Raw genomic sequence first — 20963 nt, 5'->3', positions numbered from 1 at the left:
TTGAGAACCAGAACTATGAATTCTAATTGGTAGATCTTTTCTGAAAAAAATATCCATATTCATTCTATATGACATAAAATTATTCTGAAGAATTTCTTAGAGTCCATGTTAATGTGAAACTTTCATGCTATAGAAATAAATAGTAATCAGTCATGCATCTCTTACATAATTACAACAAGTCATTCTGCAAGTATATTGCTTTTTTATTTATCTGAATATAGATTATAAACATAAAAATATGTGTAAAAAATGTATTGTGATTTTTAAAAAGTATATAATTAGATCAACATTATCATGAAGCAATATTTCATACAGCGATACATAAGCATAGAAGTAAATGGGTTATAAATCTGAAAACAAAGATCAAATAAACTTATAATCTTATTGTTCACATTTATATAGGCCCTACAATTATCACATTAAGTCATTTTAATATTTTTTTTTAGTTTAAAATTAATTATTGTGTGATGGAATACCATGATAAATAATTTAAAAACTTTTTTTTACAAATGATTATTAAAAATCAGAGATATGATTTTTTCAAAAAGAATTAGCTAGTTTAAAAAAAGTATTTTTACTGGTTTAAAAAGTATTTTAAGCAGAAATTTTGCTTTCATGATAAACAAAATACAACAACAAAAAAATATGTTAACAAATTTTTCATCTGTGAAATGGCTGTTCATCGCCGTCCAGGAAAGAAAATACCTTTGTTTGTGACAACATTAAAGTGTGGAGTTGAATCGCCTATGTTTGGTTGGGCAGTGGTTTGAACTATCACTGGAGGGGGAGTGTTGTGATCAATTGGTTCACAGTTCCCAAATGTGATGTGGTCAAGGTAGCCACCACGACAGATGCTGTAACACAACAATTACATGTTCGTTAAGTTATCACCCAATTAACAGCTCAAAGTGATATAGCTATGATATATATAAACAAATATCTATTAATTTACTTATATAAAAGTTTTGACAATTAGACAATAAAATCTGGGATTCTCACCAAATTTCACACTCTGTTCTGCAAATCTTGGTATCTTCAACTCTTTCACCTTCCCTGTATTTTTTGCCATTGATGTCACACGCAGTGGTTTCACACAGGGTCTCAGGTATGCAGGTAACTGGTTCAGCCAGTGAGTCATATACCTGAGAGTATAAGGTGTGGCAGTCATGATTTTAATTCACGTAAGTAGAATATGATTCATGTCTTTACTTTTAAGTTTTAAAAACAATATTTTAAAAAAAACCAGCTGAACCAACAACTGAGCTTACCTGGCCAGGAGGACAAGGATGTAGGTCACATCCTTCAAAACAAATCCCCTTGAAATCATCACACTGTTTTTCAATGACCCCATAGACCAATCTGTTATCACAAGTTTTCTTGGGGCATAAAGAGATGCATGGGTTGAACTCTTCACAGCTTTCACATTGCATTGCTGAAAATTTGTACATTCATTCTTATTAACCATTTTTTAAGTAAGCAATATAACTTATTAGTTTCTCAATTTATTTTACATATATACATACATTTATAAATTCCTAAGATAGCATAATTTACTAACCAAGAGAACATAACTATTAATTAATTTACAAAAGTGTATTCAAGCTTGAAATTTTACAAAAATATAATAGAAATTCAATTAGAAAAAATATTGAATGAGGAATATTGTCAGTTTATTAATATAAGGAGAAATTAAAAAAGGTTATTTTTAAATCTTAAAAAATAACAAAAAGTCTTACGGCATAGGTCATGACTTCTCCACTTGATGCTGATTCCATTAATAGCACATTCATGGGCATAGGCAGCTATGGCAGTACATAAACATTCACAGTCACCACCCAAGTCGCAGCCGCAGGTATCAAACTCACACCTAAAAACATAATTTTCATTTAGTTAAATTTTTATGAGCTAGATTACTTCATACTGGTGCAAAATTAATAAACACAAAAAAGTTTTAATTACCGTCTCACAAATTTGGTCATGTCAACAAAGTTATGACATGGTGCGAAGAGGTCTGATTTTATGACGGCACATTTCTGTTGGGCCCAGGCTTTTCTCTGTGGACTTTTCAGGCAAGTGTCAGTAATGTCTGTGGATGGGGCACAAGACGTCTGCATTTTCCAGCTGTCACCAAAGCTGGTGGCAGACACCAGAGGGGGTCCACCCTGTCTGGGCACAAAGTCATCCGTCTGATCTTTGTTAAAGTTGCCACAAAGACCTTCCACCTGGGGTTAGTAAAACACAATCTTAAAAACTATTCCATGTCAAGAATTTATCATAAATATTTTGAACTTAAAAATTAAATAATCATGCTCAATTTACTTGAAATTAATAAAGTGAAAAAAATAAGATAGTACAATTTGAAAAAGATAAAAAGAACTTCTAAATTAATCTTTAAAAAAAAATAATTAAAATCTAGAATGATAATACATTACATTTAACTTTTGATAAAGATTAATTAAAACATAGAATGATGTAATTATGTAAAAACTGATTAAAAACCTAGAATGTTAATACAAGACATGATTCAATCAAAACTGATTAAAATATAGAATAAAAATAGATTACATGATCCATGTGTTCTGTAGATAAGCGAACATAGACCCTAGTTCCTTTATCCCACTGTAAAGTGACACCAAATGGTGTTGTGATGTACACCATGTCACCAATTTCCTTCACAGTAAAAGGTGAGCCTGGTTCTGGTACCACTGACTGTCCTGTTGAACAAAATATGTGTGTAATTTAATAATTCATCCTTTTACATAAAATACTTCACTTTTCTGGAATGTTGTTATAACTATTAGTCAATTTAATAATGGATGAATTGAAATGGGCCCTATATCTATTTTAATATTTTCAGATAAATTTAATTTATTTTTCTCAATGGTTATTTTTCAATTTTCTTAAAACCATGAAGCATTAACAGGTCCCCTTCACTAGGGAATACAACTTCACAATATAACATTAAGTAGCTGAAACTAGAATCAAATGTCACTATATAACATCAAGTTACTGAAACTAAGAAAAACAAACCCTTGAATACCTCTTATCAGCTGGAGTCTGTAAAAGTTATCTGTCCCTTCAGTTCCCACAACAAACTCCAACTGTTTGAAACAAGTCACACCTTGTGTGCCACACTGTGCATTGCGGGTAGTGATCACATATTTATACGGGCTGTCTTGGGTTGACTGCACCAGTACGTAATCACAAGCACCTTGGAACTCGTAAGGTACACCATCGAAAGTTGTGTAGTGTGAGTCTCCATAGGAGCTACAGATGGAAGGACAGTTTCTCTGTGTGCACTGCCATCTGCGGCCAACACAGGTGCTGGAATAAGATATTCAAATTTTATTTTGGCCAACAAAAGTGATGGAATAAGATGTTAAAATTTTATTTTTGGCCAACAAGAGTGCTATAACAAAATATTTAAATTTTACTTTAGCCAACATAGGTGCTGGAATAAGATATTCAAATTTTATTTTGGCCAACAAAAGTGTTCGATTAAGATATTCAAATTTTATTTTGGCCAACTAAAGTGCTAAAACAAAATATTTAAATTTTACGTTTTGGCCAATAAAGTTGTTTTACTGAGATTTCTAAATTTTACTTTGGCCAACATGTGCAATCCAAATGTTACAAGTTAATAAGGTGCACACTTTCGCTATAACAAGATATTTATATATAACTAATGTATATGGCCAACACAACTAGAATTATGCATAAATTTCTAATCACTTAGCCAATAATTTCTCTAAAACATATTCTATATTTACCATTCATTACAGTCCTGGAAATATGTTTCTCCTTCATAATAAGGCTTTCCTGCATGATGACAGGGGCACAAGGAAGAGTTAACGCACTTGTCACCATCCAACACATAGCCTGAGATACAGTCACAACCTGCTTTACAATTAGCACTACTGCAGGTAGGTGGTGCTGCCATGTTTTCACAGGTCGGAGGGCAATTGGATGCACAGTCTGTGTAGACTGAGTCGTTCTGACAAATATTCTTGGCGTTGACTAGATTTTCAGCAGTGTTTATTGTTATCTTGGAACATGAAAATTTGCCTCCATCACAGACACTGAAAAAGCAAAGATTTTTGTATTACAGTATTGAAAATAAAATCAGATTAAATATGAAGCGCAAAATATCAGCAAGTGTTTAATACAATCTGGTACAATCTGGCTTAAGAAAGAGAATTTAAAAGAAAGAAATCAAAATCACAAAAACATTAGATTTTTTTAGCAATAATTGATTTAGCTCTTAATCATGTATTTTAATACTAATAATGGCAATTAAACTTTTATTTATATTAATAGCCATAGCTATTTTTAATACTACAGAACTTACATTATAAATTATATATTCTACAAGTTTCATAGAATTTTGTGACCGCTAATGACGTGCTATTGGATTTATACGTTCTATAAGATTCATAGAATTCTTATTTGTGACTGATGTTGATGTCCTATTGAATTTATATGTTTTACAAGATTCATAGAATTCTTATTTGTGACTGCTAATGATGTCCTATTGAATTCATATGTTCTACAAGATTTGTAGAATTCTTGTGACTGCTGATGACTTACCAAATTTCATTTCCCTTAAGAGTTGTATAGCCAGCAGGGTAGGTTCTTCCATCAAAAATACAAGGACACTCTGACATGGGCACACATTGTGATTGGTCATTCAGCGTCTGTCCAGGTGGACAGTTGCAGCCTTCCACACATTTGGCATCACACAGGTCATCATTGTTCTCAGCAATATCCCTACATGTGCGCTCACAAGGCTTTGAGCAGACTGTGTACTCTTGACCAGCTGGACACTGCAGGACTGCACAAAATACACACTTTTTAGGAAACATAAAATTTTTTAATACCAAACATAATATGATAAAGTAATTGAATTTATTTTTCATAAGTGCTGCTTAAGTTTACTTACTGCATTCTGGAATTTGCAGACGCCAATTTATTTTCACTCCTTTTGTAGCACAAGTGTCTGCATAGCTTCCAATATTGGGACACATGCAGTCTTTCATGTTTTCAGTGCAGGAACACAAATCATAAACACAGTCTTCATAGTATGCTGTTACATCCTCCACATTGAAGCAGGCTGGAGTGGAGATTCACAAATATTATTTATATGAAAAATTACACAATAGGTCATTAAATTGATATGCAAATCAATCAACATGTTTAAGAATTATTAGGGAGTAAATATTTAAACACCTGTAGCTTATAATGAAGTTATTTTTTTATTGCTGTTAATGCTAACCTAACCCTTGCTATTATTCTAGCCATAACCTCATCTCTTATCCTAACCCTATTTCTGACTCTAGACCTAATCAGGGTCCTATATAATCCCTGACACAAACAGCAATGAATGCTTGATTACTGCACTACCAGCACTTTGATGAGAATCTTATGTGGAAGTCTACTATTATCAATAAACAACTCACGTTTAAAGATGTCACTTTTCAGTTGGCTACACAGCTGGATGGCTTGATCTTTCCTCTGAGGGTTGGCATCACAAGGATCTGTCTGGATGGTGGTGGGCATGTCAGCACAGGAGCTCTCCGTCTTCCAGTTGTTCCCAAACACATTGGGGTTGGTCTCAACATTGCCCTCCAGGGTCTTAAAGTCATTGTTCTGGTTCCCATCAAAGGTTCCGCACAGACCAATGGTTTTGCCCATAAATTCTGCAGGGGCCTTGATGTAAGCGCGAGTACGGCCATCCCACAGAATACTGATGCCATTACTGAGAGTAGCCTGTGTAAAAATAGTTAAGATGAGAACTTAAATTCATATTTATAAAGTGGGGGAACACTCAATTATCAAGATTCAAATTCAGTTCCTGGTTTGGTAAAAGCCTGTAGAATGCCTCTAAGCCCACCCAACTCTGAAAGATACCTGACTTGATTCAGGTAAAATAACAGCTATTGGCGATACTACTGACAACACAATACCTTCGTATACAGAGGTCGAAAAGAGACATAACTATATTTCATATGGACCACAATACTTTATATTGACCCTCAGGTCTGAAAGGGTATTTTACTTTTTTAAAATTAAACAACAGTATGATTTTCAAATTGTTACCACACCAAGTGAAAAATAGTCTAAAATTCATGTAAGCTATGTAAATAAGTGTTAAGATTTCCAAAAGCAAAACATATCTAAGAAAATATGGTTTAAAAAGGAATTAGGAAAAATTAAAGCCAAACTCAATTAAAACATTGTGAAAAATGTTAACACATTTGAAAAACAAAAGAACAACTTGATAAATAAAAAAACAATCTTCAACTTTGAACTTACTTGCATGAATAGAGAGGAAACCATAGTGACTTTAATATCAGGTGTGATGTATGGGAGTGATGTAATTTCAATGCCATTTATAAACAACTGGTGGTTGTGGTCCAGCTTTATATTCAACCCATTCATGTCAATACTCAGGGATTTAGTGCATGAGGCCTCTCCATGGCCGCACTGAATGTTGTCCACAATGATACTGAAGTCCCTGTCTTTCATGAGGTAGTAGGAGCATGTGCCCATAAAGTTGTATCGTTTTCCATCAAAGGTCTCGTAGTGAGGGTCTCCTGTGGCTGAGCATGTCTTGTCACAGGTTTTTCTGGTACAGGACCATGTGCCAGATTGGCAGGTGCTGAAATAAGATATTTCAGGGGAACTCTAAAACTTGGAAACACAACTTAAAACATAATATAATACATTTTTTAATTGTAAGAATAAACAAGTAATTTAGAGGGTTAGATAAAGTGTAATAATAGATAAATGATTAAGTTTAAAAAATATTTATTTGGATATAATCATGACATAATCATGATATTCATTTACTTAATAATAAAATGTATGTACTTAAGTCTTTAAAATTACAAATCAAGGTTCATTCTGTTACTTAAAATATATAGGTCTACATAAGACTGGTGTCGTTCTGACTAGATAACTATACATTCTCTAAACTATTAGTTAAGCAGACATTAGCAATGGCACAGTACTATCTGTTACCATCTAAACTCTATGATACAGTACATGTCCTAGAGCCAACTCACCAGTTGTTGCACTTCTCTGGGATGACATCCCCTTCCACGTACTGTACGCCACTGTGCTCACAAGGACACTGATTGGTTTCGATACACTTCCCGTTGTTCAACACCTGCCCATCTGGACAGAAACAGCCGTCGATGCAGGTTGGGTCAGTGCAAACTGAGTTGACGTTGGTGCAGTCTTTGACACATGTGCTCCCACATTCTTTGTACACCTTCCCATCAGTGCAGGTGATCTCTGTGGATAAAAATAATGTTGTGTTACTAGAGAGAGTTGAATCAAAACAATGTTGTGTTACTAGAGAGAGTTGAATCAAAACAATGTTGTGTTACTAGAGAGAGTTGAATCAAAACAATGTTGTGTTACTAGAGAGGTGAATCAAAACAAGTTTGTGTTACTAGAGAGTTGAATCAAAACAATGTTGTGTTACTAGAGAGAGTTGAATCAAAACAATGTGTTAGTAGAGAGAGTTAAATCAAAACAATGCTGTGTTACTAGAGAGTTGAATCAAAGCAATGTTGTGTAGTTGGTGACCATAGAAAAGCCTAACTTTTAAAAACCTGAGGTTATAAATCTGGAGATATCATGGGATATTTAACCTGCTAGACACCCAGACTTATAGGTATCCCCTGGCTGAAATGCCCCTACCTCCCATCCCCCACCACATATAAACTTGGTGAAATTATCCACCAGATGGAAACAAAAGAGTCAAGCTGCGTCTGATTTTACACTGTTGCTAACTGGCATTACTCAAACGATTAAGATTTTTAGTGTTTTGATGCTTTACATAGTTGAACAACTCATCATTACCACAACGTCCAGGGTTTCTCCATGTTAATTTGATTCCCTTGTCCAGACAAGAGCGAGAATAGGCCTCCATGGTGGCACACATGCAGCTTTCTGTGCTGCCAGCGTTACAGCAGTCTGTTTTACAAGACTCAATGAAAGGGGCTGGATCAACAGTCTAAAGGGAAGTAAGAACATTTTTATTTATAACTAAATTTGTTTTACAAGACTCAATGAAAGGGACTGAATCAACAGTCTAAAGGGAAGTAAGAACATTTTTATTTATAACTAAATTTGGTTTACAAGACTCAATAAAAGGGGCTGGATCAACAGTCTAAAGGGAAGTAAGAACATTTTTATTTATAACTAAATTTGTTTTACAAGACTCAATGAATTTGAAAGGGACTGAATCAACAGTCTAAAGGGAAGTAAGAACATTTTTATTTATAACAAAATTTGGTTTACAAGACTCAATAAAAGGGGCTGGATCAACAGTCTAAAGGGAAGTAAGAACATTTTTATTTATAATAAAATTTGGTTTACAAGACTCAATAAAAGGGGCTGGATCAACAGTCTAAAGGGAAGTAAGAACAACTTTTATTTATAAAAACATTTTACAAGACTCAATGAAAGAGGCTGGATCAACAGTATAAAGGGAAGTAAAAAGTTTTTTATCTATAAAAACTTCTATTTACACACAAACGGGGCTGGGTCAGCGACAGTCTATAGGGAAATAAGAACAATTTTTATTTTTAACAAACTTAGTAATCAAATGCTAGATTAATTTTAAAAGGCAGCATTTTTTAAAGAAAAATTCCCGAGTTTATCTATGGTATTAATAGAATTTTAGTTTGAATCTGTGCTGTGTTCTGTGAGCAGTATTTTAGTCCACAATATTTAAACATGCAACGAACCTGATGGCAAGGGGCAAAGGCTGGGTCAGTCTGTATGGTGTTACACATGCTATCAGCTTTTTGTACAACTGTTGCACTTTGTTTTTCACATCCTGGTGGTTGCTGAACATCAGGGCAGTCTAGAGAGGTAAATTTGATTGGATTTTGAACTTATATAGCTCTAAAATAAACACTTAGGGGACATAATTCAAGCAATTAACATATATAAATTTATTTTTTTAAATAAAAGTAAAAACACTTTATGGCATAAAAATAACATTTCAACCACTATATTAACACATATTTTGGCTTTCGCAATAAGGTTAAACCTGAATTGTAAAATTAAGACTAGCTTCTATTACCATCGCCTATTTCAGTTTTCTTCCAGCTTGATCCAAAGGTTGCTACATTTGTCACTACTTGTCCTGCTTGTGTTTCAAAATCATCTGCAGGATTTCCATTATATCTACCACAGAGACCACTCACTTTTCCTTTCACCTCATCAGATACCTACATTTAGAATAAATTTTAAGTTTTATCATTTTAACTTGTCGAACAATGGCAGTCTGAAAAAAAAATGTATAAAATCACCAATTTTATAACTGCTCTTTAGAACAGCAAATTTGATGTAGGACTACATAATATTTTGTTTTTATAAAGTGTGAAAATTTAAGTTTTTAAATTACACAACTTTACCTTGACAAAGACAGACTGTTTACCATCCCATTTAATGTTGTACCCAAGAGAGCTGGCAAAAGTGATATAACCTCCGACCTTTTCAAACACAGAACCTTCACGGAATCCTGGTATTTCTAATACCTGTAGAATGATATAAACATAATCATCAACCACCTCTTGCTGCATACAAAACTAATACTTTTAACAAAAACTACACCTTTGCACGAGCCCATGTATTTAAAAATAATATTTTAAACTTCATGTTTACTTACTTGATCATTCCACTTAATCTCAGGGCCATTGGGTCCAACATGGAAAAATATTCTGTTTCCACCCTGATAGATCTCAATCTGCTTCTCACATGTGCTTCCACTGCAGGCTGGGTTATTGCGAACCATTATCTCATATTGATTGGGCATATAAACAAGTGTGTATCTACAGCGGCCCTGTAGATGTTTTAAAATTATGTTGGTGTGTTTTATGTTGTGGAGTGTAGCAGTCTTAAATAAAATGTGCTATTCATTTACAACTCTATGAAAGTAAAAAAAAAACTTCAAATTTTACGCGTTAAAGATGTGTATGTTTATAGAATTAATAATTTGTTCACTAATATCTTTTTTAATGAAGAGTAAATTACAGACATGTAATAAATCTTATTTAAGCTGTTTAGACATTATAAAGTTAGCATCCTTAAGGTGAGTTTAAGGAAAAGGGGCCACTTATTATCACAAGCAAATGAAAAGACATTTATAACTGACCTCAAAAGTGTAAACTTTATTGTCGAATGTGCGGTAGTGATTGGTGCCCCAAGCACCACACATAGCCTCACTTACAACTTTTGGAACTGGAAGAGATTTTGTATTTATATTATTTTTATTGTTAAATATGAAGGCTAAAAATCCAAGCACACATCCATTTTTTAAATTAAATTTTTTTTTTTAATTAACACAACACTATGATATTTTAACACAAACACAAAATGAAAGACACTATTGAACATTTATTTACCAGTAGTTGTTCGAGGTGCTGACGTAGTTGTGTGCTCAACCTCTGAATAAAAAATATTTTAAAAATAAGATCAATGTGTCTAAAAATTTCAAGATAACAAATCTGTATTATATAAAAAGAAGAAATATGGTAAAATTATTTATTAAAAAATATTTACCTTTTCATTCTGTACATTTGTTTGAATTTTTTTTTTCTAAATTATTATTATTACAAAAAGTTTTTTTTCATCAAGTATGATTGATTTTAGGTTATACTAAATGTCAACATTTCATTATTTTAATTAACATATAATAATATATATAAAGATATATTCTCCACTCCCCCCCCCCCCCCACTGTATTATATCTTCTATTTTACCTTGCGAGCAGTCTGGCACCAAGTTTACATCAGGGGACCAGGTTCCATCCTTCCCACAGACATACTGAGCTGGAGGTGGTCTCTCAAACACAAATGTTGGAAAGCAGACAGGCACACAGATCTTTCCACCATTTCCATCTGGTTGGCACTCCATGGTACCAAATCTTGGTGGTTTAGGATCTTCACACAACTGCCGACCTGAAACATCACAATTCAAAAGATAAATTATAATATTAAATTATTTTTATTACAGGGATTAAGAAATTATATTCATTCATTTTAAAAAATCCTTTTTTGTGTGCAGTGAATTATATTTAAAATGTACAAATTACAGATTAATATATGCATAGGCCTATTTAAATTATTTTAATAAAAATTTTCACAAAAAAAAATTACTGTGTAAACACTGGTCTCCATAGAAAGGAGGTACACAGAGACATGTATTTGGTCCTGTGCATTCACCACCATTGAGGCATGGAGGATCACAGTTGGCTGAAGAAGAAAAAATGTATTTTAATAAACCTGTTGTACAAAAGAAATTACATTTAACTGTAAGTTTCTACACCAACAAAATTCAATATGCTATTCTCTAATCTACATTTTTTATCCTAATTAACAAATTATTAGTTAACTTGGTGGAAAAATATGTATTAAAAGATAATTACGTATGCAAGGTGGTGTCTTAGGATCATCGTAAAAGCCTGCAGCAGCATCACAAATGAAAAGAATGTCTGTTTCTTTTGTGCCTTCAAACTTGTATCCTTGGTCACATTTAAAAACACAATACCTGCAAAAATTGGAGTAAAAAAATGTGTTTAAATTCAGTTAATAAGCTAGTAAGGTTCATATTTTTTTTAAATTATATATTTTAAATGTTCAATTTTTTTTAACCTCATCATTAAATAAATATTTGGTGTTAAGTAGAAGTTGCAGAATATAATATGAGGGATGGTAGTCTAATAAAAAATATCATTTTGGGCCCTAGAATCTATCTATTATCTATGCCTAATGCATCGATTCCATAATCATTAATCAGTAAAGAAATCCATAAAAATTGAGTCAAAACAAAACGTTAGAAGATCTATAAATAAAAAAATGAATTGGAATGAAAGCAATAGTCAATAGAGCTGCAACTAAGTCATATTCCAACAAATCATCATAATTAAATATAATTTCATAATGTTCCAAATCAATATTATTTGATTTTGTTGAAATAATACTTTTATTACTTTTAATAATAATATATATTATTAAATATTAAATAATATATATATACTTTAATATAGGCCTATCATGGATCTATTTACTAGTATTTTAGATAATTAGATCTATAGAATTAGAATGTAACTTTGGCCTTAGTCTATTATTTATATAATATTGGGTATTATGGTACTAAGCTTTATTCCAGGCTTAGATCTATAAGCCATAAGCTCTTATTCTATCACAATCTAAACTCAACTACCGAAAAATGGAAATAATAATTTTTAATATGCTCATTCATTTTTTCGCGCGAAATTATGTAATCACATGAAGCCCAATCACAACAATCTGTAACTTAAAATAGCCTACATTAAAGTATCGTATTATTCGGGGGAAAAAATATAATATTGTATTATGTAGGAATATAGACAACTAGACTAGAATTATAAATGAATATAGGCCCTAATGATCAAGATGATTCAAATAAATGGTTGCGTCGTTAAAGAAAGGTTATGTTCATTGATTAAAATAATCACCCATATTTGCTAAAATTAGTAAAATACCAATGCCAATTCGAGGTACGTCAGCCAAACAAAATAATAATGCAACCAAAATTAACTAGGGCGATATAGATCTAGAATCTAGATCTATTAGTAGTATGGTGAAATATATTGTAGGAATTTTACGTTCTTCAAATTTATTTTTGAAAAACATTTTTTAATGGGTTACACGCAGATTAGATCTAGACTACACGGACGGACAAGAACGTATCCAAGTTATTTTTGCCTGCTTGTAGACCTTATTATATTCGAGCATTAACAGAAACTAGTTGAAAAAAATGGTTTCTTTATTTATTTCCATCAATTTGTAGGCCTATTAAAAATTTCTTTAAAAGACGTTTAAAATATGAAACGACATCTTAATTCAGTTTTACAAAATATTTTAAAATGCAAAAGTGTGACGTCATACTTTCTGACCACACCCTCTCTCGTAACACATCGTGACTTAAGTCCGAGCTCTCACTCTCTGATGTGATATATTATTATATTCACATTCCGTCCCCTAAATGACCTAATCCGCTAAATCCGCCCAGACAGCTCTCATCCGGCGACGCTCTTCATTGAGAGCCCTCAATGATTTCCCTACTGACCAAACGTTAATTATGTTAAAGGCTACAAGCAGCGGTACTTACACGTCGAGCTGTAGGGCGTCTGCGAAGCTGCACTCCACGTTCCCATGTGTTGGTGCTGGAGGAGTCTGGCATGCTGAAGAAATATTTTTTTTATCATCAATGTAGTGTAGGCTGTGTAGGCTGTATGTTATGCATTATATTTACGTGAAAAACTCCGATTCATTGGTGTAGGGCCTACTCTTGTTTTAGATCAAACATGTAGGCATAAATAAGTATTCAATTAGCATTAACAGCTTAGTAGGCTACACGTTTTCTGTATTGAGACTTTTGTTGGATACTTCAATTTAACAAGTGATCACAAGGTCTGTCAAAAAAAACAGTACCGTGATTCATTGCTATGCTCAACTTATTTTTGTGTTGATATCATTTGTCAACTTAGATAGTTAATTCAGCTGAAACAGGTGAATTGTGCTCAGGGCCGATGCTACCTATGAGGCTAACTAGGCGGTCGCCTAAGGCGCTATCCGTAGAGGGGCGCTAAAATTGGTAATCGCTATTATTAAATAGTACCTAATAATAAATAAATTTGATTATATTATATAAACTAATGGGTAATCTTCAAAGGTGGAGCGATCTATTTCGGTGCCCAGCACGAACTATCAATTTTGCGCCCCCTCTTCAAATTAGGCCTATATTTAGTTATTCGAGTTGGTAAAAATGCCCCCCCAGAGGCGTAACTAGGGAAGGGTGGGTGGGGCGGCCGCCCCGGGCGCCGACCTTAAGGGGGCGCCAAAAGGGGTAGAGAAATTAATTTGAAAGCTCATTTTAAGCTAAAGTATAGAATTATACACTGTCAAAGTTACGAAAATAAGCAATAAACTAATACAAGGCTTTACACACTGATTTAGCAGTTGTTTATATCAATTTTGTGGCACCAAAATAGAAAATGTTACGGGTTAGTAACTGGTAAAAAGTGACACAAACCTTTCCAACTGAGATGGGGGCGCCTTTCATATAAGGGAGGGGGCGCAAAATTAATAGTCCGCCCCGGGCGCCGCAATAGGTCGCTACGCCTCTGCCCCCTCCCCCCCCCCCCCCCCCAACCTCACTCATTTGGAAAGGTCGGGGCGCTTTTTACCATTTAATTTACCTTTTAGAAGTCTATATTCTTTATTTCGACTGTATATAATTCAGTAATGAGCTTTTTACATTATTATCTACCACGTTTGGCGCCCCCGTTGGGTCGGTGCCTGTGGCGGCCGCCCCATCTACCCTAGCCACGCCTCTGTTACTATAATGAGATAATTATTAATGATTATCTAATTTAATGTTGATTTAGTGATAATAGAGCTTGTAAGTCTCGTTTTCTCTAACTTTGAAATTTATAATTTTCGGCGGGCATAAATGAGATATTTTAAAACTGGATTATTTCAGACCAGAAGTGAGTTTCAGCCTATCATGAAATAGGTTAAATGGTTTAATATAAAATTTAGAGTCTATTTATATAATATATATATATATCTATATATATATATATATATCTATATATATATATATATATATATATATCTATCTATATATATATATATATATATATATATATATATATATATATATATATATATATATATATATATATATATATATATATATAGATAGATATATATATATATATAATTTTATGGCCAAAAAAAAATTCTGGCCTACTAGTAGACCTACAAATAGGACTACTACTATGGCATACTCTTACTAAGGGGTCTTCCATAAATGACGTCACGCTTTTTTTGACGATTTTTACCTCCCCCCTCCCTTCCGTCACACGTCGTCACAAAAAGCCAGACCCCCCCCCCCTAAAATGACGTCACACCTCAACCTACAACCCCCCTCAAAATTGCAGTTGAATTTTTTTTTAAACATCGATATTTTTCCAAAATCTTGTCTAAACTATTACAATTTATTAAAACAGTTATCTAAAACGCGAAATAACGTCTAAAATTCGTTTTCTAACATTGCTTTTTTATAATGCAAAAATGTGACGTAGCAACATCTGAATCCCCCCCCCCCCTCCCCCTCATCACACATTGTCACAAAATTACGGACCCCCCTCCCCCCTACGAGTGTGACGTCATTTATGGATGACCCCTAATACAGCTTTTTTTTTTAATTCTGTAACTGAAAATGTATACAAAATAAAACTTTAATAAAAACATTTTTCCATGACCTTTTAATCCGAGTCATCACATCATTACTCATCTGTTTATTCTATTCTCACTCTATTCCACTTTATATTCCATGTAAATATTAATTATCCATCGCACATTTAAAATGCTATTTGATTAACATGTCTTTCAAATTGAAATTATATTTATTAAGATTGTCCTTAATGTGATTGTAACTAACGGCCAATGTGGAGGAAAAGGCCATCAGGCCTACTATTGTAAACATTATAAAATTTAATTATAGTATTAGTAATAGTTACTTCCCATGCTCCATTTTAACAAAATCAAGGGCAGCAACCTAACTGCCCAAATGTAGAATTTAATTGTTACAAAAGTTACTCAATTTAATTCTTTGTCTACTTTTTGTATTTCTTCGATTTTACGATTATAATTATTGAATAGAAAACTATTAGTTGTATCTTTTGAATACTTAATTTGTAAATATGTATGCAGACCTTTAATTTCAGCTAACCCCCGGCAGTTAACAAATAATAACTGATGCAATGAATAATAGTCATTATTCTTATTCATCGTTTTACAAACTTCTTAACATATTAGCATATCTTGAAGCCTATTTTTTTATTTGTAATATTTCAACAGACATGCATTCACACACGTCATTTTGATGTTATTTGTTTTATTGGAAAATAAATGTATTAAATTTTTTTTTAAGTGTTGGCGCTCTGCCGTAGTAATAGTAAACACTAGCAGAGGCGTAGCGACCCTTCCCTTCGATTTGCACCCCCCCCCTCGAACTTTTCATTTGCACCCCCCCCCCTCAAAATTTCAATTTGGCGCCCCCCTAAGGTCGGCGCCCGGGGACATATGTCGTCCCCCCCCCCGCCCCCCCCCCCTCGCTACGCCTCTGAACACTAGCAACTTAACTATAGGTTGTGTATAGACTTTTTAGTTTTAGTGTAATTTGGTACATTGTTACTGAGAGTAGTTTTAGTGTGATTTGGTACGTGGATATTGAGGGGCAAGTCAGTAGTTTTTTTTTTCCCAGAAAGAATGACGCAAGTTTTTTTTTTCTTTATTTAAACAAAATGTGTTGAAGTAAAATTGATTACACATAACTGTCAGTGAATGTGGTCGAACACTATACATGGGTTCACTGCATCATAGGATATAAAAAAAAAGGTGTGAGTAAATAAAAAACTTGGACCTACCGTCCGGTAGCTGATCCGCTCGCTTAGCTCTCCTAAGATTCGGATACCTGTTGAAGTTAGGCAAAAATATAATAAAATGTATTTGAAATTCCAAGTTTTGTAATGTTTTATTTAATATTTAACATACAGGACTATAGGTCTGTTGTCTTCTTTAATTACAGCTTGGCAAGACACAAACGTTCATTAACTGTTAACTTTATAAATACTTCACATCGCAATTAAAATTTCGTAGATTAAATATTTCCCCCCAAAAAACATTACTTTCTACAAATCACTGTTATATATTATACTGTTTCAATGTTTTCTTCGCATTAGATCTGCATGCAAGAACACCTGGTGAGTGCTACTGGTCAGTTGTAGGTTAGATAGAAATAGGTTAGAATAATCTAGAATTAGGGGAGAGTGTGAGTTGAGTTTACCCTAGAGTATTGTTAACCCCGGTGTGTTTATGTATTGTTATCCCAAGGTCGAATGCGGTATAAAAGTTGGGGTGAATGGTTGTAAGGGGTTAGTTGGTAGCGGTTAGGGCGAGGGCTACTCTGTTATGTGAAGAATTGAGTCTAAATAAAAGTATACTATATTTGTCACGAATCGTTGTTGAGTTGAATCGAACCCGGACGTAACAGTGAGTTTATTCAAAGCACTTAAAACGTCCCCCTCCTCCCCATCCTTCCAATACATACACACGTATGGCCCGGTGTTTGCTTCGTTGTTTCGAAAAGCTGAGCCCGATGGTTTTTTTTATTATGAATGTGGGTTTGATCTCAACTTTTTTCTACATACATGTCTAGTTGTTCTTTATTACAGGGGTATACTATGTAATCATATAGTTTAATCTACGTTTGAAATGTTCAACAGACGGTGCTACATTCCTTTTAAAGAGCAGCGAACCATTCGCTAAAACTAGAATTATTTTACGCAATAAACTTCTTACTGATTTTTTGGGTACTATAATAGTGAAAATGTTTTCCGAAATCAAAACAATGATTATTCAACAACCAGTTTGAAGTTGTTTTGGCTAGAGTTTTATATTAATTTAATTCTAGCCAAGTCTGGTTATTCTTGTACTTGTGCAATTTCTTCTTCTTTGTTGTACATTGTCATTTCAGGTGATTTCCTCTGACATAATTATTACGTGTCAACATGTTATGTGCCATGTTGATTGTGACTTCTGCCTGCTTTCCTTGAACGTTGATTTTAGAGTTGTCTCTCCAGCCTTATTTCTCCGGGGTTCGAACTCGGGACTTTTGAAGTTAGCTATTATAACCACGCCTATCTTGTGCAATAAATTATTCACATCTCTAGTGTTTTCCTCTGTACATCTCTTTGTGCCCAGATCGGAGTGTAAATTGTAGTGACAGCCTTTTTGTCTAGAAATTGCCGATTCACTAATGAACACATCTGTTGCCAATATGTGCGTGATGGATTGTGTGAAATATATATGTATATATATATATATATATATATATATATATATATATATATATATATATATATATATATATATATATATATATATATATATATATATATAAAATATTAAAATACGTTGGGGAGTTGTTTTGTTTTTTTGTTAGAGCGAAGTAGTAATTACACATGTTTTATATTTGAAATATCATGCTATTTAGTGTGAACATGATCACGGCCTGTTTTAGCGGTTCATACTTGGTTGTTGACATTGACAAAACATTGCTGTCTTTTTGTAATATAACGTGTACGTAATCAAGCAACACTTTTTATCGAATCATCAATCACATGTTCAATTAAAAGAAACTGCTATATAAAAGAATAAGCAGTGGCTAAACAGCAATGCGTAAACCATTTGGACATTTTATGAGAGATACACACCATTTTCCTAACGCAACATAATTTTTGAACGTATTTTCAATATTGTCTATTTTAGTCCATAAGTAAATGTTGATTGATTATTCGTATTGGTTTCTAAACTACATTGAAGTATAAAATTGTTGAAATTCTTTTTTTAATAAACATGCTCATAATTTATTCTACATGTGAATTAGTCAAGCTTAACTGCATCACTAGACCTACAGGAAATTTTGCCACTTGTATTGGGTTACTAGGTAGGCCTATACAAATGCTCTCAAGTCTAATATGTTTATAAAGATTTCTTTAATTTAAAGTCTAAATAAAGTCTATCCCATTGTCATTTCAGTGACTCTTAATTAATCACTTAAACACAAGATCAAAGTGAACGGTTGGTTGTATATACGGGATACACGTGTATGTTTAAGGGGGTAGGCTCCAGAAAAAAAAACGGGAAAAATACGCAAAACAAACGGCCGCCGTTGCCATGGCAAATCTATTTTCATTAGATCAAACCCACATACATAATTGCAAATATTTTCCTTTAAGTACTTTAACTTAGATATACACAAATAAATAAATAAACCATATTAATTAAGAAGTTGGCTTTTTTTGGAGTCTACCCCCTTAAGCAAATAAATATTTTCCTACCTTGCATCTGTTGACGCATAAAACATCACACAGAGGCAAAAAGCCTTTAATAAGGCTTTTGATGCCATTGTGGCTACAAGTTTAGGCCAGGAGAAATCTCATGCAAAGTGAAAATAGTCTGGAACAGGTGTACGTAGAAAAATAATAAAATGATCGTAAGTCAAATCCTTAACACAGTTAAGTTGATCAGAGGGGCGAGTTTTCAGGCTCGTATGTCCCTTCTGGGTCTTTTACATTTTCCCCAAAGGGGTTTTATACGAGTTCTAAAGTCCGTATTTTCAACCGACCAGAAGTGCTTCGATATTCGAGATATAAAATTTTCCCCAGATAAAGAAGAGAATCGTAGCTGTTGCGGCGAAGTTTTTTTTACTATTTGTTTTGATTATAAAAAAAAGAAAATACGTGACTTAGTATTTACTTTTAAAAAGTTTTTATCAAATAAAAAAAAAGAGAAGTGGAGATATGCTTGATCTATGCTTCAGACAAAGTATAAGATTATTCAATGTTATGTAATCACCTTCAACTTGGAAAGTGTAAGTTCATTTTAGTAGGGCGTTTGGCTGGAGCTTTTTTCTAGACCATGGTTTGGTCACATCTTTCCGTACATACAAACTCACCAACAACTAACACAGCAACGTAAATAAGGGCATTCATGGTAATCCTTATTCAGAGATAGTTAACGAAATTTAATTTTAGGATATCATGAGTTGAAAAATTTAGAACCCCTAGTATAGTGTGTTAAAAAGTTTAAATAAACCAGAAACTTCGCACTTTAGACAATGCTCTCTCCCCAAATACATTTTTAAAACATAAATTTCTTTCCAAAATATTCAATGAACTGTTTCAATGTAGAAATATAAATTATTTTTCTTCGATTTTAAATAAGAAAGTCTATTTAAAATATGAAATAGCTGATTAGCTGATTTTGTTTTAAAAATTGTTCAGAAAACACGCGTTTTCGTACAATTTACCCTTTTCCGCCCTAAGAATGTGACGTCATTTATAAACAACTCATAATCAGTAAAACTTTAAAGGCCCTACTTATCCTTATGCTCATAACAATTAATGAGCCTTCCTGTTTTGTCCAAGGATTTCGTAGCGCCACAAGGTGGGGACGGGTCGTACAATCCGGAACGAGTGACAATATTTAAGGAGTGACATCAATTCAAAAAATCGTAATATTCACCATCAAAACAATGTTCGAGGTCAATCTTGTTCAAAATAATAAAATAGTAGGGGGAAGGGTGTGATACCAAACGGAAAAGCTAAATTATTGGGGAGTGTAGGGGTGACACCCTCAGCTACTGTATCGGGTGACACCCGACCTAGTAACGCCACTGTCTAGAACCTTTCTCATGTACAGATCTATTCTATCACAGCACTATTCACCATATCGTTGTTTTAAAGCAATGCCCTGTGATCCCCGAGATTCGAATAGTTCGGACCAATTTGCAAATTGACTTTTTTCTGGAACTGCTCAGGTTTTACTGAATCGTATCGAGGAATTTTCTTCCGGTATAACAGTTCGGATTACGAATCTGGTTAGGAGTAGTATATTAGGTCACTTTTGGAGCGTATGGGTGAGGGTGATGCGGATGCGGATGCGGATGCGGAACAAAGGCTATATAGGAAAATACTCGGATGCGGATGTACAATGACATATAGCAAAATACTCACCCACCTGGGTGGAGTGGGTGATGCGGATGTACAACGACATATAGTAAAATACTCCCTGGGTGATGCGGAGGTACACCGACATATAGTAAAATACTCACCCACCTGGGTGAGGGTGGGTGAGCAGGATGTACAATGAGATATAGTAAAATACTCACCCACCTGGGTGAAGGTGGGTGAGGGTGGGTGAGCAGGATGTACAATGAGATATAGTAAAATACTCACCCACCCTAGGGTGGGGGATGCGGATGCGGAGTAGGTCAGTAGGTCACCTTTTGGTGACCTTGTGACATAATCATTGACCTTGTGACGT

General features: G+C 33.8%; 1 protein-coding gene across 1 annotated transcript; it reads right to left on the bottom strand.

Annotated features, from left to right (window-relative positions):
• Positions 1-182: 182 nt before the first annotated feature.
• On the bottom strand, positions 183-19220 carry LOC131940673 (von Willebrand factor-like). Its single transcript, XM_059299404.1, has 26 exons — positions 18977-19220; positions 16502-16548; positions 13174-13246; positions 11447-11568; positions 11178-11273; positions 10782-10979; positions 10425-10466; positions 10175-10260; positions 9689-9862; positions 9435-9557; positions 9101-9248; positions 8760-8878; positions 7870-8023; positions 7065-7296; positions 6313-6658; positions 5457-5766; positions 4940-5110; positions 4588-4831; positions 3771-4079; positions 3041-3324; positions 2566-2714; positions 1960-2222; positions 1737-1867; positions 1269-1432; positions 1000-1142; positions 183-854 (listed from the first exon to the last, which is right to left on the bottom strand). The coding sequence occupies exons 1-26, from the start codon at positions 19042-19044 to the stop codon at positions 680-682; spliced, it is 4371 nt and encodes a 1456-aa protein (XP_059155387.1). The 5' UTR covers positions 19045-19220; the 3' UTR covers positions 183-679.
• Between the last annotated feature and the right edge of the window lie 1743 nt (positions 19221-20963).

This window comes from Physella acuta, unplaced genomic scaffold, assembly GCF_028476545.2.
Source record: "Physella acuta isolate Inbredline_101_S28 unplaced genomic scaffold, ASM2847654v3 ptg000325l, whole genome shotgun sequence".
Taxonomy (NCBI): Eukaryota; Metazoa; Mollusca; class Gastropoda; family Physidae; genus Physella; species Physella acuta.
Note: the sequence above shows the minus strand (reverse complement) of the source record. Positions and strands in the feature narration are given on the sequence as shown.